Here is a 24,795-nt window from a genome sequence, read left to right as displayed (position 1 = left end):
GAAATGTACGATTGGAAGAAAGCGTTGATCTGGAGGAAAGCATGTGTTAAAGTAAATCGGCTTGGATTAGGGACTGTTTGGCATGAACACGGTATTGAAGTTTGGTTGATGAATGAATAGTAGATGATGGAAATAAAGCATGTGTGAGAATTATTGGAATGCTTAGCAAATGGCTGAAGATTGAGCAGGCAGTAAGTCAACAATGTGTGTTGTCCTCTGGGTCATTTAATGTACTGATGGGTAAATATATAGGGATGCTTTTGCTGAGATTCAGGGCATGTTGACTGGGGATGTGAACATACCCGTTCTGCTGATGCTTTGTTGTTGACTGTATGATTTGCAACGAATGATACAAATACAAGCATGGATCTGAAAATTGAAATATCGAAAACTAAGGTGACCAGGTTTGACAGTGAAGAAAAATAGCATGAATACATGAATACATACATGGTGAAAAACTAGGGCATGGATGGTTTTGTGTATTATGGTAGAATATTTACTTAAGATGGAAAAATGGTTGGAGAAATGTCAAGACATTCAAATACTGATAGAAATGTAATAAGTAGGATGTGTTTGTTAAAAGCAGTGAAAATAGTAGCGTATAAGAGTTTGCTTTTGCCCACTTTGTTGTAAGGAGTTGAGTATATCAGGAGAAACATAAAAGTAAGTTGAATGTAGTAGGAATGGGGTTCTTAAGAAGTGCATGTGATAAAACAAGAAGAAAAGGTGATGAATGAATGTGGGATATCTACAGAAGTGAATGACAGGTAGGATAAAAGTATGTTGAGGTGGTTTTAGCAGCATCCACTGGGACAGGGTGTTTTAAACAGGCACGGTGGTGATCTTGCCCCTTTTATACACAAGTCAATATCACATGAACAAGCAACGGGGAGGGGATTCTATCGCAGTGCCTCACTGGCCATCTTGCACAAGGTGGTTTGATCATACAGAGCATATGAATGAGGATTCAGACAGAGGTGAAAAGTGTCAATGCAATATGAAGTAGGGTATGGATGTGGTGGAAGAAAAAATGATCTGCAATAGTAGAAGGCTATGGAGACATATAGTGAATGGGGTTGATACAAAGCAGTTTTAGCTTTATTGTTCTTGTCATCTTATGTGTTTAATTTTGGGGACACTATTTCTTACTCATGTTCTGCACTTTGCATAATGTCCCTGGCAGGGAATAGCATGATGGGTACATATAGATGTGGAATAGGTGTCCCCTCAGGGCTTGGAAGGAATAAAATTATCTTCAAGTTTAAGGCTGGCTAAGGTGGGGGCCAATATCGTTGCAATTATTTCAACACCAGCTACTATTTTCTCATGGATTGTATATACTGCAGATCAAATAGATAAGAATGCATCTCTGAAGCAGGAAATGGTTTATCCACTGCACTTAAACATTTCCTGAGAGGAGAGAGCTGTAGCATAAACCACGAACAATAACAGTGGAAAATTGTTTCTCTCTTCAGATCCCAACAAGGGAATGACAGTATTGACGAACAGTGTTTTGAAAAATAATGGATTTGTTTCCTAATTGTGGGTGCGCTGCATATGTTTCTCTCATCTTTTGGGAAAGGGAATGGCTCGGAAACGACTTCTGAAAGAATATGATTGTCTGTTGCCATCTGCCGGCTAGCAACACACAATGCAATTTATTTATTTATGGCGTTTATATGCTGCCAACTCCATGGAGACTTCTAGAGCTGTACAAAACTGAGATATCAAATCCATAAAAACTGTAAAACAATATCCAACTCAATCAACCCAGCAACCATAGAAGCAACTTCCCCTCCATTAAATCATCAAGAATTAGAAGCCGTGGGGGAAAGCTCTATTTTGTATAAAGGAGAACACCATCCAGATTTTGTGAGTTGGTCTCCTGCAGCTGAGCTAAAACTTGCTTGACTCCATCAGTGTGGAGGGGAAAACTTGTCAGGAGCAACTCATTCAACCTCTGCCTCATTCCATCTCCTGTCACGAGAAGCAATAAACTTCTGAGTTCCCTTGGGTTTATTCTTTTTTTTCATTCTTAAGGTGATGAATGGTGCTCCCTGAAAAAAAAATGATAGAAGATGTTTGTAGAACTCTTATAATTTCAGAGCTGTTTTGCACATATTGCAGTGATATATGGCAGGGCTAAATGATTCTGCTATGTTTAGAAATCACATATATCATAAAACCATTTCATATGAAGTTATTCTTGAGGTGAGGCAGGTAATAATGTTGTTGCAAGGTCCCCTGCATTTGTTTGGATAAAGCTTTTATTATACTTCAGGCTACCATACCCTACATTTCATTTTAAGGAATTAAGTTCAGTTACAAGAGACAGCAATATGCAGTTACTTTTCAAGGAAAAATGTGTACCTTGATGTGATTCAGAAGAACAGTTTTGATAGCCAACCCATTGATGATGCATTCAGTTTATAAGATATTCTTGTTGAGTAGAAGGTTTTTCAAGTGTTTCCACCACCACTGTCTTTATTCTCCATATCTTCTGGCATGCCTGAAATGAAATAATGTTAGCCATTTTTAAATTTACTACACTGGTCAGGAACAACGTAAGGGCAGATTCGGAATTTCAAGCAGTAGTTTCAAGCCATCCAAAGTCCCAGTGATGATAAATACTGGTGTTTGTGTGTGGTGTGACATTCAATGTGTCCTATCTTTGTTTCCTCTGGGGGTAAGTAGAAATGATGGGTTCAGGTCTGAAAAACAGAGCAGGGGAAAATAATGCTTTTCCAGATTCTTTTTATCTTGGGGGGTGGGGGATGGGGAAGAGAAAAATACAAGAAGTCTGATTGCACTAGAGGCTGTTACATGTTTTCTGTAAAAATCACATGGGCTGAAGTCTGAGATTTTATACCTCAGAAAAGAAATTAATGAATTGTTTCATGTGACCTGTCCTTGTACATCATTCTTGCTCATAACTGAACATTGCAATATCTAATTCCTTAAGGGTTCTCACCACTTCTGTTTTCGTCAAGATTGTGTCAGAGGCCGGGGAAAGTATTTTGGTCCAAGGGCTGAACTGTTTCCAAAAAAAAAAAAAGACATCTGGGACCATGTGCCCTGATTAATTTGTCCAGGTGGAGTTACCCCCACCAAAAAACCCCACCTCTACTCACATGCCAGAATACCTTCATATACATTACCATTAAGCTTTAAGGTAGCCTCTCTTGATTCCTATGGAAGCAATATGTTTGTAGTAGATGTGTGAATGTGGATGTATGAGGAAGATGATTTTACAAAAGGGGGCACAGCTTGGGGAGAGGACAAAGGCCCTTGCCCCCAGGTTAACAAGTCCCTCTATTGCAGAGCCTTAAAATATACAGTCAGGTCCAGAAATATTGGGACATCGACACAATTCTAACATCTTTGGCTCTATACACCACCACAATGGATTTGGAATGAAACAAACACAATGTGCATTAACTGCAGACTGTCAGCTTTAATTTGAGGGTATGTACATCCAACTCAGGTGAACGGTGTAGGAATTACAACAGTTTGCATATGTGCCTCCCACTTGTTAAGGGACCAAAAGTAATGGGACAATTGGCTTCTCAGCTGTTCCATGGCCAGGTGTGTGATATCCCCTCAGTACCCCAATTACAATGTGCAGATAAAAGGCCCAGAGTTCATTTCAAGTGTGCTATGTGCATTTGGAATCTGTTGCTGTCAACTCTCAAGATGAGATCCAAAGAGCTGTCACTATCAGTGAAGCAAGCCATCATTAGGCTGAAGAAACAAAACAAACCCATCAGAGAGATAGCAAGAACATTAGGCGTGGCCAAAACAACTGTTTGGAACATTCTCAAAAGAAGGAATGCACCGGTGAGCTCAGCAACACCAAAAGACCTGGGAGACAACGGAAAACAACTGTGGTGGATGACCGAAGAATTTGTTCCCTGGTGAAGAAAACACCCTTCACAACAGTTGGCCAGATCAAGAACACTCTCCAGGAGGTAGGTATATGTGTGTCAAAGTCAACAATCAAAAGAAGACTTCACCAGAGTGAATACAGAGGGTTCACCACAAGATGTAAACCATTGGTGAGCCTCAAAAACAGGAAGGCCAGATTAGAGTTTGCCAAACGACATCTAAAAAAGCCTTCACAGTTCTAGAACAACATCCTATGGACAGATGAGACCAAGATCAACTTGTACCAGAGTGATGGGAAGAGAAGAGTATGGAGAAGGAAAGGAACTGCTCATGATCCTAAGCATACCACCTCATCAGTGAAGCATGGTGATGGTAGTGTCATGGCGTGGGCATGTATGGCTGCCAATGGAACTGGTTCTCTTGTATTTATTGATGATGTGACTGCTGACAAAAGCAGCAGGATGAATTCTGCAGTGTTTTGGGCAATATTATCTGCTCACATTCAGCCAAATGCTGCAGAACTCATTGGACGGCGCTTCACAGTACAGATGGACAATGACCCAAAGCATACTGCAAAAGCAACCAAAGAGTTTTTGAAGGGACAGAAGTGGAATGTTATGCAATGGCCAAGTCAGTCACCTGACCTGAATCCCACTGAGCATGCATTTCACTTGCTGAAGACAAAACTGAAGGGAAAATGCCCCAAGAACAAGCAGGAACTGAAGACAGTTGCAGTAGAGGCCTGGCAGAGCATCACCAGGGATGAAACCCAGCGTCTGGTGATGTCTATGCGTTCCAGACTTCAGGCTGTGATTGACTGCAATGGATTTGCAACCAAGTATTAAAAAGGGAAAGTTTGATGTATGATTATTATTCTGTCCCATTACTTTTGGTCCCTTAACAAGTGGGAGGCACATATGCAAACTGTTGTAATTCCTACACCGTTCACCTGAGTTGGATGTACATACCCTCAAATTAAAGCTGACAGTCTGCAGTTAACGCACATTGTGTTTGTTTCATTCCAAATCCATTGTGGTGGTGTATAGAGCCAAAGATGTTAGAATTGTGTCGATGTCCCAATATTTCTGGACCTGACTGTACGCAGTTGATGTAAAATGCTGACATTTTAAAGGTTGTAATGAGGATGATTTGTTTGATGAGAGAAGCGGGGAGCAGTCCCTCCCCCCATTACTGAAGTACTGCCCTCTTCAAAGTTTGTTTGCAGCAGGGGGACCTTTTTGGAGGTGGGGGTCATAGTTTTGGGGAGGGTCAAACTAGCTTTCCCCTGTAGCCACAGACTCCAGGGAGATGGCAGCTCGCACAGCAATTGTGTTTTTATAAAGCCTCCATACCCCAATAGGAGGGTTTGTAGAGAGCCACAAGTATCTGAAAAGCAATATTGTAGGATTGCTTGAAGCTCAAAGCTCTGATTAGCTGCTTATCACTTCTCCATTTTCGAAGCCATGCACTGCTTGCAATGAACTTTGTGGGCCAGATGGAGAATACATCACAGGTCCACAAAGAGTAATAATGAAAAATCCACTTTAAGCCAGAGGAGACTCTGTATGAGCACATTTTTGGAATCCTGCTGCTGTTCTGGAGGGAGCAACAGAACAATTTATATTATTGTTTGTGTACTTAGATCAACCAGTCCTTCATGGAATGAGAATGCTAGTTTTGTATCACAGTTTAAAAAGGAATTGAAAAAAAAATCTAGCTGGGTCTTGTTGCAAAACTAAGATTTATTTTGGGAGAAGGGGCATAATTTGTTTTAAACTTATTTAAGGGAAAGATAAATGTCCTTTAAGATTTCACGTAGTTTTCTTACATTGAAGTTTGAACTTACATTGACATTGTCACCTAATTTACAAGTTCTTTTTCTGATTGTATTGTAGTTTAAATGTGTGGATGTGAGTATATTTATATTCTGTCTTTGTTTCTTCCAAGGACAAGTTGATCTTGAAACACTCAACTCTTTTGACACAATGTCTGAGCAGATAAGATGGGCCCTAATGTTCACATTATTTTTTCACTAAATCCATATGTTTACATACATGTGTTTTGACCTTGCTTCTGTTAATATATTTATAAAAGCTATGCTGGCCTATGACCATCATAAAGATTTGATTTGATTTATAATAGCTTCTGAGTAGGGATGAACAAAGCTAGAGTTTTGGATTCTCTCTCAGTTTTTCATTGTTCCATTTAGGTTTGACTCATGCCATTTCCACATATATTCCAATCTCTCTATTTCCTTACACATTGCTAATTGCAGGTTTGCCAAATATAAGGGATTTGGGAGGTTATTTTCCCAACAAGATGCATTTTGTAGGCATTTTTTATTGGGCAACTGCGTTACATTTTTCAGAGAACTGTGAATTTCAGTATGCTCATCAATCTTCCAAGTTCCAAAACTACGATGATTGAATTTTGGTTGAAATAGGTAACCTTTCATGAAAAAGCAAACTAAATGCATGAATACATGTCATAGGGTTAACCCTAACCCTATTTCTGATTCTGAGTTGGGAAACCCTATGGTGCATCTGATGGAGCTAGCCCTAAGCCACATTCTGTGCAGTTTTGCCAGTCTGCACTGATCACAGCAGCCTGAGATTTACTGAGCAGAGCCTCCTGACGGTGCTTTTGTGCGAGAGATCAGGCCCTCCCGATGAATTTTTAGAAGATCCCTGTTTGCCCTGGCATGCCTGGAACTTGAGCAGCCCTGCTAAAGTGTTGTCATCCTTTTTTTAAAAATGTTTTTAATAATTAGTTCATAAGGATTTACAGTTATTTTAATGGGTTGAAATATTCATGCCATTTTAATTATGAATTTATTATGGGAAGTTGCCCTGAGTACCTTGAGGAATAAATTTAAATAAATAAATCTATTAAATATGCCTTACACGTCTTTATTATTCTTATTGCAGACATTTAATATAACCTTCTTGTCATTGGTCTCAGTCTTCTAATGCTGGTTCCAAGCAATGGATGAAGTTAAGCAGGCTTTGCTTCTCTGCTGACCTTCCCCTTCCAGCTCCGCCTTGTTAAATTTCTCTTTCTAGATTCTCCAACTATTCTCAGAAGTTGCTATCATGCCGCAGAGGTAATTTAAGCCACCCAGGTGAGCAAAGGTCATTGCTGTGATCCAATGGAGCAGATTGTGGGAGGAGATTGCTGTGATCCACGGGTGTCCGTCATGCAAGGCTTTGGGTTGACATTTATGGCTCTTTATGGTTCCCAGAGTTAATGGCCCTCCTGTGAGTTAAAACCAAGTGAACTGGGTTCATCAGAGCTTCAGTCATTGGGACAAAATTTTCTATTTTTGGGCCACTGAGTCAGTGTTGACTCCTGGCAACACTTGGGCAAGTCCCTGCAGTTTATTTGCTCATTTGCCTTCTTCCTAGGGCTTGTCACTTCCTAGTGAGTGACCGGCCCAAGGTCACCCAGCTGGCTTCATGCCTAAGGCGGGACTAGAACTCCTGGTCTCCCACTTTTTAGCCTGGTACCTGAACCCCTACACCAAACTGACTCTCTATTAATAATATTAGCTGCCATTTTATCTGAACTCATTATTATGATCCATCAAGTCAACCCCTGACCAGTGACTGCAGGAACAAATATTTTTGGAATTGGCTTGCCATTGCCTGCTTCCTAGGGCTGAGAGAGATGGACCCAGCTGGCTTTGCGTCTAAGGTGGGACTAGAACTGAGTCTCCTGGTTTCTATCCCAGCACCTTAACCACTACACCAAACTGGCTTTCAGGACATAATGACTTGTGTTCAATTTATTTTGTTATTCTCTCAACCTTGCTATTGTCAGAAAGTTCTGCTGCTGTTTTTTGGAGTGTAGTAGAATTCACTATAGCAGTAAAAAAGGAAGAGGGGGGCATTTACTTTGTAAAGATACTTATTAGCCTTTATCCAGCCAAAGCTTCAGTGGGGCTTCAAATCATCATCATCATCACCATCGCCATCATCAGTAATTACAATAAAAATAACTACCCCTCACCCCAGGTCACAGACTAATTGTTCAACTAGTAGGGCCACTCTTATTGTCAGCACGCCAAGGACTGCCGCTGGGCCCCCCAGCATGCAAAGCATAAGCCCAGTCATTGAGTTTTAATCTGCTCCTATCCCCAGCTACTGCAGTTTCTTTTCCTCCTTGGAAATGCAGAACAGAGAATTGGGAGCAAGACCTGCGGAATACAAGGTCAGCTCCTCCATCTGTAGTCTTAAAAAAGATCCAAAGGAGAACTCCCCCAGCTTTTATTTGTCTCAGTAGGAAGATATTAGTACCAATGATGGATTCCCTCCAAAGGCAAACAGCAACTGTGGAGGAGGGAGTTTTCTGGCCAAATCCCCCTGCTCCACCCAAGGCATCAGGAATGCAGATGTGGCCCCCCATTCTTCTCTCCCACTCCCCAACTACTTAAGGACACTGTCTGGTGAGGATTAAATAAAAAATAAAAATACCTGCAAATGTAGAAAAGATATAGCCATTGTTCTGTTATTTTACATGGAAAAATAAAACTGTTCAAAACCAACACAATATTGACATTACAAGTAGGACTCCCCACACTGAGTGCTGGAATCTCCCTTTTGTACAAGCTGGCCTTTGACACACTACGCAACGGCTGATGAAGCAACAAGCTCAGGAGAGTTGGGTGCCCTGGCTGTCTCTCTCATTCTCCTTCCTGACTTTACTACTTTTTTTTAAAGGATAAAGTTAAAAAAAAAAACCTCAACAACTTCCATGTTCAATCACATTTAATGTATTTTCTGCAGCAACATTTCACATTCTGGTGTCTTCCAGATGTGCTGGGAAAATTCCTTCAGCCACATTGGCTGGGGATTCTGGGACCAGTAGCTCCAAAACATCCAGCTGGTGCTAGGTCAGGGAAGTTGGTCTAAGTTAATTCAGTCTGGGCTGCTTCCTCACAACCATGTCTCTGGAATTAGGAAAATTAGCAAGCAATCAGCAGAAAAAGCTGACATTGTTCCCAGCTAGGGTATCTCCCTTTAGGAAGGGCTGTGGCACCACCCATGGAACACATAAGCCTCCATCCAGCAAGGAAATCCAGCTTACCATTTCAGACTGATATCAAGGCAGTGTGAGTCCTGTTTTTGGAAACATGGTTCTACTGCTCTTTTGACAGAGTGGGAAACCTGCGCTTAATAAGGTGTCTACATTACGCCAGGTGCACTGCTCAGAAAGAGCTGGTTGTAGGGACATCCCCAAGCAGTCAAAAAAGTCAAGATGGCAGGGGCGATAGAAGCTCTGCCCCTTTTTATCCTGTGTAAACATCAAGAGAAGAGGGAAAACACATCTTCTAAACTAGAATAGCTAGAGACAAATATACACTGCCTCTACAGTGGGCTGGGGCTGAGATGAAGCCAATTGTATTACCAATTACAACATCTTACAACTGTCATTAAAACAAACCCTAAACAAAATGCAAACACAGCAGTTATAGATTGGTTAAAAGCTCAGATAAATTAAATGGAACTTAACCTGGATGATTTTAGGATATGGGTAGGAATATAGAAGAAGAGGGGGGAAGCACTGAAGAGCTTTAGAGGTTGTGTTGAACTGATACTGAAAGATGATGAGTTGTGCTTAAGGAAACCCTAAAGATCCTTACTTGGGTTCTAGATATTCTGAAGGAAAACCTTCACTTCCCTGTATTACCACAAGAGGGCAAAAGATTAAAGATTTATTTCCTGAAGTCTGTAGCCTGATGTAAAAGTGGTTGGATTTGAAAAAAACCAGAAGTCTGGTGATGCTATTTCCGACTAACAAACGTTATTAAAAGGCACAAGCATTTGTGAGCTGCAGTTCACTTCATCAGATGTACAGAGTGGTTAAACTAAGACCTACATCTGTCTAACTACTCCATGCATCTGATGAAGCGAACTGCAGCTGTCAAAAGCTTACGCCCTTTAATAAAATGCATTAGCTGGAAAAGGTGCTACCAGATACCTTCTGATTTTTTGCCACCCTAGACTAACATGACTCTCCTCCTATAATGGATTTGAAGTAATATTTGGAGTGCTGTTTTTCACTTTGGAGATCAAACTCGCTTCTCAGTGGGAGCCAGAGGTGCGGGGAGTTAAAACAGCCTCCCCAACCCCTGCAGATATGCCAGCTGGGTTTTAGCTTTTAAATCAATAAGTGGATCTGCATCCATATTCAGCATAAAGGTGGTCCCAGGCCTATAAAGATCCATCTTTATACTATGCCCAGATTTGTTCTCTACTTTGTGTCAGAGCTGCACACCAACACATCTGTAGAGGGAAGAGGGAATGGCCTTGAAGGGCATGGGAAAGAGCCGCTACCAAGGCAACAGTCAGATAAGAGAGGCTTGAGCCTGGGCCAAGAAAGTAACTTAAGAAAATGTCTCAGAGAAGCTCCTTCCCCAGTTCACACGAAGATAAAGGGAGGGAGGGAGAAGCACGTTTAGCCTTGCAATTCTATTACCATAGCTGTTACAATAAAAGTAGTCTTGACCTACATGGCACTGGTTTTTCAGCCTGGTCTATCTTGTAGGGCTGACAAACCTCTCTCTCAAGAAACTCAACCATCACTCAGGAGCTAGCAGCCAAGCAGTCTGCAACAAGGCTCAGATAGAGAAATGGCTTTGATTATGGATACAAGAACCATTCATAACAAAGGAAATCAGCTACTGCAGAACCAGGCAGTCCAGATCAGCCTCCAGGTTTAAATCTTATGGCTTTTTCTCCCACCCTTATATGGGAGAACTTCTTCCCATTCTTTTCTGAGGCTGGGATGTGGAGGGCACCTGCACCACGTTCTGATAATGGTCCTGTCTAGTCTTAGCCTCTTGGCTTCCTGCCTTGGCAGCTTCAGTCCTCCCACCGTGAAAGAGTCTTCTGCTTTTCTGCTTCACTCTCCAGGTCCTTTCAGATTTCTTTCACCTACTTTTTGGTGCTATTTTGGAGCTTCTGTTATCACTGAAAGCAGGTGAAAAGGTTACTGCTATTGGTGACTACAGCTGGCCACCATGACACCGAAATACAAAGAGTGCATCATGGCACCGTAACACCAGCTCAGCCCATTCTTACTTGTGTTATGACAGCACACCTAAGTACATAAGGGGCAGAGTTTGCATCACAATGTTGAGTAAATGAAAGACATGAAAAAATGAAGGACAGAACATAAAAATGGTCAACACCACCACCGCCCCATACACAGTCCCTAATGTACTACACTCCTAGGAAGAAAGCTGATAAAAAGGACATCATCTCCATATAGCAGTTATGGCAATGAGATTTTAAACCCAATGTATTGATCTTCAAAACAAACTTAGAAAAAAATATGCCACTTCTGATCAAGTACATCTGATTCCACTGCAGTTTTCCTTCTGTGAATGAAAAAGAAAACTGAAAGCATTATTTTCCCACCAAATGAAAAGGAAAAAAAAATCAATGCCGAAGAAATTTCCAGCCCAGAATCAAGTAGTCTAGATAATTACACTCAAGAGAAACAGTAATTAACTCATAAGTGAATAAATCAGTGTTTCTCAACCTTGGCAGCTTGAAGATGTGGGGACTTCAACTTCCAGAATTCCCCAGCCAGCATGCTGGCTGGGGAATTCTGGGAGTTGAAACCCACACATCTTCAAACTGCCAAGGTTGAGAAACACTGGAACGAATGATCCAGAACAGTCCTCAGTTCTCCTTTTAGGTAGAAAATGTTATGTCTGGCCTTCCAAAACCATATGATTCTTTTATTTTTAATCTGACATTAAGTGGGCTTTTTAGTCTGTGCTGAAAATGATGTTTCCTTCCACAATAATGTGTTTGGCCTAGAAATCTCAATGTAGTAATATGCCCCAATGCTAAATAACCTGCTCATTTCTTACTAAGGTGAATAAAGATGTTCTTGAATCAATTATGTTCGCCATTTAACTTGTGTGAGAATCCATTAGAAAGTCCTTAATGGAAGCAATTATATCTGGCTGTATAATTTAGAACAGCCAGTCACAACAAACAGTACTGTCTGATGCATTTTGTTTTCACTGCTGTAATAACTTGTATATCTTTAATTTCTTTTCAGGTAAGATTTTTTTATATATAATTTTGTCCCTGTTCTTATCCTGCAAAGAAATTATTCTTGCATTCACTTTAGAGTTCTCTGATCTCTGGCTGAGGTTAACACCATGTTAACAGCCTTAATTTCCTCCCCATCCTAGGGGAAATGCAGCAGAAACTTTTTCTTTAGTCTTGTTTGCTAGGTCTGGCCGGATCCAGTTCATCCCTTTTCCAACTTGAGGCTCTATCATCCATTTTTTGCAAAGCACACTGAAATTTAACTAATCTCTCCAGCGTTAAAGCCTTGAATAAGGCAAACTGACCTCTACCCCTTAACCTTGTCTGTTCATTTACAATCACAAAATGTTCCTAGTGCTGAATTCAGCCTCTCTTCCTCAGACTTTTGCACACATTTGTATTTCCTTCAAGCCAAACACCCAGTTTACGGCCAAATAGCACCCAAGAGCACATTTGGAAATGTAATTTCTGAGTCTTCTCATTCAGAATCTCTGCCTCTAACACCCTTCCACAAAAAAAGGTTTCCCAGATAGCTGATGCTCAGTGGTGAACAAATGTTATCAATTCCAACTGAGAGGAATGTGCTTCCATTGGACTAGTTGTAATAAATAGATATATACTGATAATTCATCATGATTGTACAGCACTTTCATTTCATCAGTGGTGAGACGCAGGCGACAGATCCTAAGGCTTCCATAATCAAGCTGTGATAACACAGTGGCAAACCATCAAACCACAGGTTTTTTGAATGTTTATATTAAGAAAAAAATCAATTAAAAAAGGTACAGTCCCCAGTCGTGAAAAAGTTGCCCGCTACCTTCTTTATAGAGATGTGATCTTTCAAACAACCTTGGAGATAAGGCAGTGTTATTATCCCCCTTTTGCAAACAGGAGGAGGGACCAAGTCTGTGAGAAAAAGGAGTTTGCATATTAAGACCACCCAATGACTTTACTGCAGAGGGGATTCACAACTTCAGGACTTCAACTTGTAGTTTTCAGCCTTTTGCTGAAATCATGGGGGGTGGGGGGGGGGATTTTAAGTGCAAAAAGTGTGCTTTCAAAATATTTTCCCTGGAATTATAATTTGGTTTCTAACAGTGCAATCTTGCCTAGGCTGGAAAACAGAATTCTCGGACTTTCTGAAGGTCATTTGGGCAGCTGTCTCTTGGCTGAATCTGCAAACGGCTACATGCCATTCGAGGGAAACCGCAACAAATAACCTGGATTGAAATACAGTGCATGTTGTTATTATTGTACACTGCAATTTACTTGCAAAAGCCTCTTCAGAATTAAGATTGCACTTTCCCTGTATCACAAACCAGCGTGGCTCATGGCCTGTTTCCTACTCAAATTTTCTAAAAGACAAATGAGAAGAAGAGAGCATCAGCTAGCGAGGCCTGCAATAGGAGGGAAGTTATATATCATTCACGCAGAAAAATGACTACTGCACGGCTGCAAAGCATTCAAATATAGGTTCTGTCACTGTTGACAACATATTAAAAAAGGAGCTTAAGTTATTAAAGTGAGCGGCTTTAATCATGCTCTTGGGGCGGGCTATGGGGTGGGAAGAATCCATTGCTACCAGACATACAAGGTGAAAAGTACTTTTGCTGCAAACACAGAATATCTATCTGGATTGACCTCCACTCCTCTTGCATGCGTGTATCTAACTCCACTTCAGTCACAGAAGTCCTGCTAACTATTATGGGATCCAATGGAATTTTATCTAGAGATCGACCCTGTGACCTTGAACCTGATCATCCTGGTTGCTAGCTATGTGATCTTGCTTTTGGTTTTCCTGATCTCCTGCGTGCTGTATGACTGTCGAGGGAAAGACCCCAGTAAGGAATGTGTTCCTGAGATTCCTATGGAAACCCAGGCACCAATCCAGTTGATGGTGGTGCAGCAAGGATGCCCCAGTACCCACTGGGCAAAAGGACTTGTCCCTGCTTACGAGAATGCGACTGGTCCACCTGAGAAAAAGACTACATTGGTGTAAGAAGATCTTCCAGTTCTCCAGAATTCTAGCCTCCCATGATTCTCTTGTGTTTGCACCAGAATAAGTGAGCAAGGTAAGCCCAAAATGACAGCTTGTGTTTACACATGCTGCAGAGGGTGATTTCAGTAGAGTACTGCTAGGATATTAGGGTAATGAAGTTGGGCTTAGCTCTTACCAAATTCAAATTCTATTTATTTATTATTTTCAGATATGATATCTGCCTTTGGCAGATGTTAGGGGTATCAAGACAACAGAATACTCTGAAATCCCAATTGGGCTGTGGTGGGGTGGCCGAAATTTTGGTTTTTTTTTTTTCCCTCCCCCCAGAATAAATCAATGATTTGTCAGAGAAATAGGTGCGAAGAGAAATAGTTTATGAGTTAATGTAATAGAGTTTATATGAAGTTAACATAAATATTTGCTACAGAAGCTATTTTTCCCCTACCAAGGCAAGGGAGGACAGCTTGGCAATCTTACAATGGGCCTACTTAAGGATGGTAGTGTCATATGTTTGCAGCAAAGTACGTTTTTACGCAAACGGAACATAATAGGCGTTGTTGTAAAGTACGGGTGAGGGAGTAAGTGTTACTTATTCTCCATTTGATGCTTCAGCATAATATGGAATGTATGGGACCCAATTTCTCAAGGATGACATTGCCACACACTTCCCCCCTCTGTGTATAGCATGCACTTCAAGTCATCTTTTGTCTGAACAGTTCTTTTGGGGAACTCTCCTTGTACAGATGTCCTGTACTGGCCAAATAATTGGGGAGTTTTAGTCCTGTACATTTAGAACACCCCAGATAATGGAAGATCATTTTATTTTAACTGTGGGTTGTTGAAGAAACTGTAGGACCTAATTCACACATACTGCTAACTACTATATTTCTTGGTTTGCAAACCAGAGAGGATAGTTTCACACTAAGCCAAAATGGAACAACAATTATGGTTTAAGGGGATGTGTGAATCCAGTCAGTATAGCAGAATAGGACCAGAGAGATCCAAATTCATATCCTTTCCCTGCTCATGAAGCTCACTGGGTGACTTAGGGACTCAAGCTGGTTCAGAGAAGGAATAGTCTGAAGACACCATCTCTGTATTTAGAAGAATGTATATCCTATCATGTTTTTGCTAAATTCTTAGGAATAGATTGATTGCCAGGTCCAGTAAATGCCTCATATAAGAATGGGAGGGCAACTTCCAGCAAAATCCCTGCCCCCCAGCAGACATTTATAATCGCTATCTCTGCAAACTTGCTTTTTCAAAGATTGATTAAAATATTGTGACATAAGCTAAAATACTTTTGGGTGCGTCATGGAGCCATTAGTCTGACATAGATCAATAACATCAGATTTGAAAAGAAAGGCCTGTTGCTTTAGATGCACACGTAGCTGGTGCATAATTTTTAAAATGAGAAATATCAATCAAATCTGTCTGAAATATATCACTTACTCTGGAACTAGAAAATTAGTTTCCTTTAAGATTTGCATCTGGAGGGAAGATAGAGATTGTGGTGATCTTAAAGCAAGGAAAAATATTTTGTGCATGGTCAGGCGGGGGGCATATTCTTTTGTTCTACTGGTTCAAGTTTGATCATGGTATAGGGATTTGGTTTTAAAAGGCCTCAGAAGTTGGATGCCTTTTCTGATCTGATGGGGAGAGTTCGCAGACCAATTATTAGGTTGACATGATGATGATGATGATGATGATGATGATGATGATGATGATGATGATGATGATGATGGAGAAGGAGAAGGAGAAGGAGAAGGAGAAGGAGAAGGAGAAGGAGAAGGAGAAGGAGAAGGAGAAGGAGAAGGAGAAGGAGAAGGAGAAGGAGAAGAATTAAATTTATATACTGCCCAACTTCCAGCAACTCTGGGCGGTTTACAAACCTTGATGCAAATAGAGCCTTCTTAGCCAGGACAAGAATCAGATGAATCTCTTTCTAGCCCCGCTGTTTCTGATTCACACAGCTCTAGCATCTCAGCATATCTGGAGAACAAGAAGGCTCCAAAGAAGCTGCTACTGTTTCAACAACAGTCTTTTCTGTGCAGCTCTAGGATACAGACAGAACTTTTGTTTTCTGAACCCTGGATCAGTGCTGCAGTCCACAAATATCTGAGCTTGGTTGTTTGCAAAAATCTCTGCTGTGTTCCTGTATTATGAAGAGGGGGTCCAGAAAACAAAATAAGCTGAGAAAGAGGGTCTCTCGTACTAAAAAAAAAAAAAAGGAGGGGGAACACATGAGAGACGGAAACATACGCCCTCTTTCCAAGAAAGGCTTAATCCTTCCAACTCAATGAGTCACACTTCTCCCTTTGACACTCAGCCAAGCTAAGCAAATTATGCGGTTCATAAGGAGCCAGCTTGTCACTCCCTCCTCAGATTACTCTAAACAAGGGATGAAGAATTTGTGGCTTTTCTGATGACAGCTGAGCAAAATTCTCACCACCTTTCACCATTGCAAGCTGGGGATCCTGGGAATTCCATTTTCTTAACATCTGCAAGGCCACTGGTCTTCCCCTCCTGGCCTAAGACAGATGTCCCAGTTTGTGCCTCTCAGGATTGTGCCATGCCTCAGATTCAATGGCCAAAAATGTTTTGGAGCCCTGGGAGCATTTTTTCCTGGCCTACCTGGCCACCTTTCATTGTTGATGCCTTTGGTTTCATGAGGTCCTGCAGGCAGGAGCCACATCAGCACCACCACCTGCTCTGAAGCAACTTTTGGCCTTCAGTGGAAAGGGCTGTGCAGCCATGCTATCTGCATCACATTCCTATACAGAAACGAGATTTTGCAGGAGTCCATAAGGCTGTGCTTATCTCTTCTGTGCCTTATGATCAGGTTACTGATAGCAGAAGAGCAGAGCGACTGGACCTAATCAGTCAGAGTTCAGTTTGGAGCTGTGGTTTGTTAGACTTTGCCCTGACACGTAGCGTTTTAGGTGGCGAAAGGTCACTGAACTCTGAGACACCTTCTTTAGAGTCAGCCTTGAATTTCCGAGGCCTGGAGAAAGACATTTTCCACCTTGTGAAGCATACAGGCAAATTGAAGCATGCTGTAGTATTATATTCTGTAAATCATTATAATGCATTTTTGCATTTCCCCTTAGGCACATCAGCCAGTTTTCTTTTCTCCAAACCTGAGAGGAGGAATGTTACCTATTTAATATACTTAGGTTCATTTTTTTAATGTAATGTTTCAGTGTTAAAGATGGATTAATGCCTTTCTTTTCAACCTGTGTCAGTTTTCCATATTTTTGTAGTATTTGTCTGTGTTAAGCTATGAATATTGTTAAAAAAGGTCTCAAATTGTTTTCATACATATATTTTAATTTCTGTTCCCATTTAAATATTTCTTTTTTCTACGGAATTTGACCATAAATGAATACGTATTTTGATATTTTAGCTCAGTATTTGCAACTGGCAATCTTCTAGATGTTTGGACTATACTCTCCATCATCCCCAGCTAAAAAAAGCTCTATTTGTTTCACGCATCCTTAACTAGAATTTGGAGCTATCGTAGAACAAAAATAGCTGAAAAACTATTAAAACTGGATGACACCATTTAGCAGTCAGTAAATTCTAATGATGACATTAGACTAGGACTGTTTTTTCTGAATAGTACTGGGTCACAAAGAAAACATTTGAGAATGGTGTCTATATTTCTGGGTTGCACAGTTTTGCCTGCACAAGGACACAATTTCCTAACCTACCTTTTTTGCAAATACCATGGCTGCAGCCTTTCTGTCAAAGCTGAAATACATGTATTCATAGGCATCAGGACTGAATACTGAAATTCCAAATGTTTAATGTTTTGGAAGTGAGCATTTATGAAATGTGACGATGCACTTTCTGCATGTTTTGATGTCTTTCCAACATTCTTTGGCAAAATATTCCATCAGAACTGTTTCTGCAGGCTCTGAAATTATATACTATATAATAATAGATGCATAGAAATAAAGCGGGATTATGAGTACTGTTCCTTCTAGAGATGTTCCTTCCAGAGATGGCCTTGGCTCAGGGTACACAGAGTCTGAAAACAACACTGGTTATGCACATTCAGGCTCTCTTTTCATGATGAGGCCCCTGCGTCTGCAAAGTCTAAAATGACACATTAACAGCCAAATGTGCATAAAAACTGCACAGGCATATGTTTTCTCCGTGTAGTGGGATTTTTATTTTTTTTTTTGCATTTAAGGTTACTTGTGTAGATTTTATATGAAAACGAGTTCTACAAATATACAATTTCTATCCAGAGAACTGATGACTGTGTGACAGTGAGACACTGGACAGTAGCTGTGACCAGACTACCCTCTTCGTGTCTTTCACTGAGTGAGGCTTCAGGCCCCCAGATGGACCTTAGATTTATAAATGACTGCAGCAATTGTTTTGGTCTTGAAACGTCATGAATTCTATTCCTCTAATTTTCCAGACTTGGATCGGTATCCAGGTGGCAAAGAGTATTGTGCCATTAAGTGCCCTCAAACAATATCCTTTTTTTAATTGTCTGAACCAGTGCTGGCAAATGCTCCTTTTATAAAATATAAAATTGTCCGTCAGATAATTATATACTGTTAAATTAATGCATTTAGCTGGTCTCCATATAATCTGCATCGTTGTTGTTATCGTCATCATCATCCCAAATCAGTCCATGGCAGGATAAGGCCTCTTTATTGAGGGTTATGGACCACAGTCTGCCATGCCGGTCCAGTGTAGTTTGGTGGGTAGATATTTTTTCACTCCCCTGTCTAGCATTGAGAAAGACTACCGCAACTGGCCCAAAGTCACCCAGCCAGTTTCTGTGCCTAAGGGAAGACTAGAACTTGTGGCTTTCCCTACTCCTAGTCCAGAACCTTAACCACAAGTCAGATGTCACTTCATGTATCTAATGAAGGAGGCTGCAGTTTGCCAAAGCTACTGCCTTTTAATAAAATTGGTTAATCTGAAAAGGTGCTACCAGACTCCTCCTGATTTTTTATTACACCACCCCGACTCTAATCTGCAATGCAGTACAAATCCTAATTTTCTTTGCCTGAAAATTCATGGAGAGATCTATAATTATAGCCTGGATTGATAAGATGAATTTATTTGTTACACAATAAGGAGGGTGGGAGGGATTGACCACTTCTTTGGTGCTGACTTTGAAGGCCCAACACCATACAAGCTCCTCTTGCCAATTCTGACCTTTTCCAATCAGTGATTAATATTAATGTTTCCATCTTATTACTGGGCATCAGAAATAATAAAGACTAACAAATAGATCATCACATAAACTTTTTATGGCCATAGTCCACTTCCTTGGTTGCATGGAATAGGTGATACTTCCACCCACTTTTAAGATTGCAGCAGATGCCAAAAGGATTCAGAAGTGAGCCTGACGTGAAGATGTGAACCTCCAGGAATCATTAATGCACATTATTTTCTTTATTGGGCAGTTGTGGTGGTGGTGATGATGATGATGATCTTCTCAGATTCTTGTGGTTTGTCCTGTAATCCTTCTCATTTCATAGAGAACACCTTCTGTAAAAGAAAAATATTGGCGTATGGGAATTGGCCTGAAGCCCATATGGTGTAGTAGTTAAGGTGCTGGACTGGCCTCAGGAAAACCCAGGAACCCCTCCACCCTCAGCCCTGGAAGCTTATGGGGGTTGCCATTGTGCAGAAAAATGGGAGGAGGGAATGCGCTGCACCCCTCTTTGATTCCTTGGGCAAAAGGTGGGTTATAAATTTACTTGATCAGTGTGGAACCCTGATTTACTTCAGTGCATGTATAAAAGTGGCAGAATAGCAGTTAACTACAGCTTTCCAGCAAAACTATACAGTGACCTGGTTTACACATCACACTATATTTTGTTGCATAACCTGCTTTTGGTTAGGTTCCACATAACGCTAAGCTATAAATCATTGTTTATGAACTGTCATGGCAGGTTTCATCCACCATGCTGGGCCCAACCCAAACGAACTCAACTGATGAGGTAGAGTGCTGAGAGGCCCCAGCCATTTTCAGAGGAAGGGCATGAATATGCACTCCCCGCATGTTGTGACATGGATTATGTGACGTTTTCTCTGTATGTAAATACACCCCTACCTAAGACACATGGAGAAATCTTCCCAGTTCAGTGGGAAAGCAGGATGGGAAGTAGCAACGTATCGGCTGCCATATGGTGGGAGGCAGAGGACAACCTCTTACATAGGATCAGTCGTTACTGTGGCGTCTCTCACAGCGTTCTGTGCATCAGCTTTCCAGCCAGGCCTCCCTTCTTTGAGAGGCAGCCATGCATCGCTGATGGGGCTGCTGGTGCTTGAAAGCAGAATGCCTTCTCCTGCTCCTTCAGGTGTCTGCTGTTATATTTCAGGCTGTGGTCAGTGCAGGAACTAAACTCAGTTTTACTTTCCAGATGTGCCATTTCCATGTGGATGAAAGCCTTCAATTTAGCCCATCATATACATGCAGTGATCCCACCACCGTTCCATTCCAGCAGTGAGGACTAAATACTTTCCCTTTTTCAAAACTATTGTCTAGACCAGTGTTTCTCAACCTTGGCAACTTGAAGATGGGTGGACTTCAACTCCCAGAATTCCCCAGCCAGCATTTATTTATTTATTTAAGCAATTTATATGGCCGCCCAATTCACTCATGGTGACTCCAGGTGACTTACAGGAATAATAATCCCAAATACGAAACCCACTACACACCCCCACACCCCTGGCGACAACAACACATTTACACTAGCCATTTGATGGGGTCCATAGTGACCTGGGATCTCCAGGCCCGCTGGCAAAACCATGTCTTCAGGACCTTGCAGGAGAGCATCAAGGTGGGGACCAGTCTTATCTCCAGGGGAATGATATTCCATAGGGAGGGAGCCATCACAGAGAAGATCCTTCTTCTTGGCCCCACTAGATGTACCTCATTCACTGAAGAGACCCGCAACATGCCCTACCTCCCCACTCTGGTGGGCCAGGTAGATATAATTGGGGAAAAGTGGTCCTTCAAATAACCAGGCCCCAAGCCATGTAGGGCTTTAAAGGTGACAACCAGCACGTTGAATTGGACTCAGAAACAAATTGGCAGCCAATACAGCTCCCGCAAGAGAGATGACGCATGTGCAAATCTATACTTGCACAAAACTATGCGTGCTGCATGCTGGCTGGGGAATTCTGGGAGTTGAAGTCCACATATCTTCAAGCTGCCAAGGTTGAGAAACACTGGTCTATCCACTACAAAGGAAATGCCTTCTTGTAGGTGGGAGCATATGGCTGGTTGTAACACTTAGTGTTGTGACAGTTAGCTTATTGAGGCTGATACCTTGAGACACATATCCTGAGCAGGCAATATTAAGGCATGTCCTAGTTTCTTCCACTGCTGTAATGAGAGAGAATTTAAATTAAAGGATGCTAAGTATCCTTATTAAGTATGCCTCTCATTGATTGGTAATAATTCTTGCCAGGGCAGGCTCATGAGACATCCATATACTTAAGGTGATTGGGAAAGCCATTTTTATTTACATTACATTACATTACATTATATTATTATTTGTTGGCTGCCCAACTCCAATGAACTCTACCAGGCCTAGCACTCAGACTTGGCTGCTGATGGGCTGTCCCGAGTATCTAAAAGGAAATATCGTTGGGAGATTATAGACTTGGAGATCTATTATTAAAGGGCAGATAGGAATGTCACCTATCATTGCTGGAACAAAACACCCCCAGCATTCAGGCAAAGGGAATAATATTCCACAGAGAATGGGAAGGTAGGGGCGGGAGTCTCCTGCCAGTCGCCAGTGAGGTGTACACTATTCATCTGCCCGACACACGTTTATAAGCTTGGTGCCAGTGTTGTGTCGCCAGTAACAATGAGGAGCATCCTGCCAGTGGTCCTGGACCTTGCATTTGTCAGTCTTGGCAGGCATCGTGCCAAAGTGGTATCACCACCACCTATTCAGAGACTGTGTCCATGGAAAGAAGCTGGAATACTGAATTGTTTATTTATGTGTTTCTAAACATTCACCTGCTGGCTCTCGAAGCCATTTTTCCCCAAAGGCAACTGGCTAGAAGTCACTGATAAAGACACCTTCACGTTAAGCTTAATTTCTGGTGGCATAGCCAGTCAGTTTTCTTGACAATCATACAGAAGTGGTTTGCCATGCTTGCCTTTTGGGAAGTTCAGCCCCGTACCTCCTGGTGGTCTCCTATCCAAGTACTAAGCAGGCCCAACCTGCATAGCTTCTGAGCCCAAATACGTTTGGGATGTAGTATCTCTTTATTACTGCTGGTATAAGCTTACTTCATGCACCACAGCATTTGTTAACATTGCTAACAAAGATAATATTATTCAGCGTGTCTCATGTGTGTACGTATAATGCTGAAAATACTAAGAATCAAATATACTCCAGTAAGGTTCTCCTGGGTGGGTTTACTTTCCATGAATCAAAGACTTTTGTATATGAAGAGTGCTTCAAGACACAGCATGATCTCAGCTGCAGAATAGAATGGTTCCATGCTGAAAAGCCTGTTTAAAAGTATTCTGTCTAATATTTTTATCAGTTTATGTACAGATAGTCCTCGCTTAACAACCACAATTGGGACCGGAAACTCCATCACTAAGTGACACAGTCATTAAGTGAGACATCACATGACTGTGACTGATGATTTTACTGCTGGCTTCTTCATTGACTCTGCTTGTCAGAAGCTGACTATGAAGCACACAAATGGCAACCATGTGACCGTGGGAAGCTGCGACAGTTTTAAGTGCGAGGACTGCCCATAAAGTTACTTTTTCAGCACCATTGTAACTTCAAACGGTCACTAACCAGGGCAGTTGTTAAGCAAGGACTACCTGTTAAGCAAGGACAACACTGTCTGATCTTTTGGAGAAAAGATTGAAAAATTGTTCACAAATAAGTCTTACTAGAAATAGAAAATTGTGTTTGGTCTAAATGTTCCTTCTAAATTCATGCCTTATCAAAGATTTTAAATGTTTTTATAAGCCTTGTATAAGCCTTTCAGCACCAAAACGCCTCTTTTTTTCCTGTAGTACAAATCAAGCACCATGAAAGCATGATTTCAAATGTAAATGTCCAGCAGCAGAAAGTGAATTAATGACCTGAATCTTACAAGCTATAACTTTGGGAGGAACATCTGGTTTCCAGCTTAATCCACCGATCCAATACATTCATGATAAGTCTTATTTACAAAACAAGAATCAGACTGAAGTTCTGTAGAAGCTCATTCACACACCCATAAGCCCTTCTGTCTCGCATGATAGCAAAAAAGCAGAGCATGATATGACATAAAGTGTGACTTGTTTGGTATGTGTCTCTTCCTGTCATCTTTCCAGCATGAAGTGGAGGTACAGTACTTGTATGACTCCTCCATCCCATTTTCTGTAAAACGTACAGTGGCAGATGAGGGCACCTGGGCAAGGTTCACAGGCTGCGTGACAGTGTCTATTTCACCAGCGTATGAACAGCCAGCTCTGGACTCTTTCTGTTTGCTCCTAAGAATCCTCTGCACATTTGACATTTACATGCACAGCTTACCAGCAAACTACGTTACAAATAGGTCAGCTTCTCCAGCACTTGCTCTAAAATCCTCTGGCCGGTCTCCAGATGGCTTTGGCTTTGTCTACATAGAGGATTATTGCAACATCAACCATTAGCCAGTGAGATGGAGTCAACTTCTGTAAACAAGCAACCCACTTCTGTTTCGCCATTCTCTTTCGGCCTCTTGTTGCTAATCAGCATTTACATGGGGAGTGAATCAAGTTTATATTCACAGGGCACTGGGAAGGTTTTCCCTGAATTTTCCTATCTAGCTGATATAGCCACACACCCAGTTCTCAGTGCCCTGCTGCTAAGGCCTCCTTGCACCATCTACCGCAAGGGCACAATCTCTTATGGAAGGACTCTGGCCCAGATTTCTCTGAGAAGAAAATGCCTGTAAGCAGGATAGGGCTATATATGGTTCCAGTCCATGTGTGGTACAGGGGTCACACTGTTGGTTTCCTGGGTCTCTATGAAAGAGAGGCGGCACTTTGCGGGGTGTTTGCAGTATTTTTCATTCTTGGGCCAATGTTCCCTATGCCTCTCTTTGTGTGTGTGTGTGTGAGTGTGTACACATGTGCATGTGTCTGGAATCTCAGCAAGTCCCTTCTGTAAACCACCCCAACAAACAAGAACGCAACACTTTCGTTTCATTCCAGTGCCCGTATGGCTGATCTCGTACACCAGCAGCTTAGAAGGGGGCACAGCCAAAGGCGTGCCCTCCACATGATGGGTCGGTGATGGTGAAGGGCTGTGACTAACATTCACTTTCAATAGGAAAGCTGCTGGTGGGGAAGTCAGTGAAGAAAGAAGATCTGGATTCTGAGCCGATCTTTCTGTATCCTACCTTCTATTTGGGAATCTGTTTCTTGTCAGTCTAGACTGTCAGGAAAGTACCTCTGTGTGTGTGTGTGTGTGTGTGTGTGTGTGTGTTTTAATGTAACACCCAGACAATAACGACCATCAGAAGAACACAGCTCTTTAACACTGAGACACATTTGGCATCGATCCCAACCTCAGCAGTTCTAACTTTGTACATTTGGGGACTGACTGGCTGAAAGAAAGGAAGGAGTGGCATGATGTGGGCAGACGAATAATCAGAGCCCTTAAGCACCCAAGGCAGAATCTTTTTCTTCATACTGAATTTAGTCTCTTGTGGTAGAAAAGATGGGTGGTAGCGGGTGGAAATGCTATTCAGTTATTGGCAAAAACACAGTGAGCAGGCAGGGAAAAGGAAGTCCTATAAACACCTAAGGGTTCCTTTGATAAGCTATGACAGTGTTTCTCAACCTTGGCA

At 41.6% G+C, this 24,795-nt stretch overlaps 1 protein-coding gene across 1 annotated transcript; it reads left to right on the top strand.

The window, feature by feature from the left end:
* The first annotated feature begins 13,619 nt into the window (after positions 1-13,619).
* SMIM36 (small integral membrane protein 36) lies at positions 13,620-14,003 on the top strand. Its single transcript, XM_088138549.1, has one exon. The coding sequence runs from the start codon at positions 13,669-13,671 to the stop codon at positions 13,951-13,953; it is 285 nt and encodes a 94-aa protein (XP_087994675.1). The 5' UTR covers positions 13,620-13,668; the 3' UTR covers positions 13,954-14,003.
* The last annotated feature ends 10,792 nt before the right edge of the window (positions 14,004-24,795 follow it).

This window comes from Python bivittatus, unplaced genomic scaffold (assembly GCF_059951505.1).
Source record: "Python bivittatus isolate LINGU-HERP-01145 unplaced genomic scaffold, Pbiv_v1 ctg000220_np1212, whole genome shotgun sequence".
Classification (NCBI taxonomy): Eukaryota; Metazoa; Chordata; class Lepidosauria; order Squamata; family Pythonidae; genus Python; species Python bivittatus.
Note: the sequence above shows the minus strand (reverse complement) of the source record. Positions and strands in the feature narration are given on the sequence as shown.

What these genes read in the sequence shown, in the direction of transcription:
- SMIM36 (XM_088138549.1), top strand. Translation starts at nt 13,669, where the DNA reads ATGGAATTTTATCTAGAGATCGACCCTGTGACCTTGAACCTGATCATC.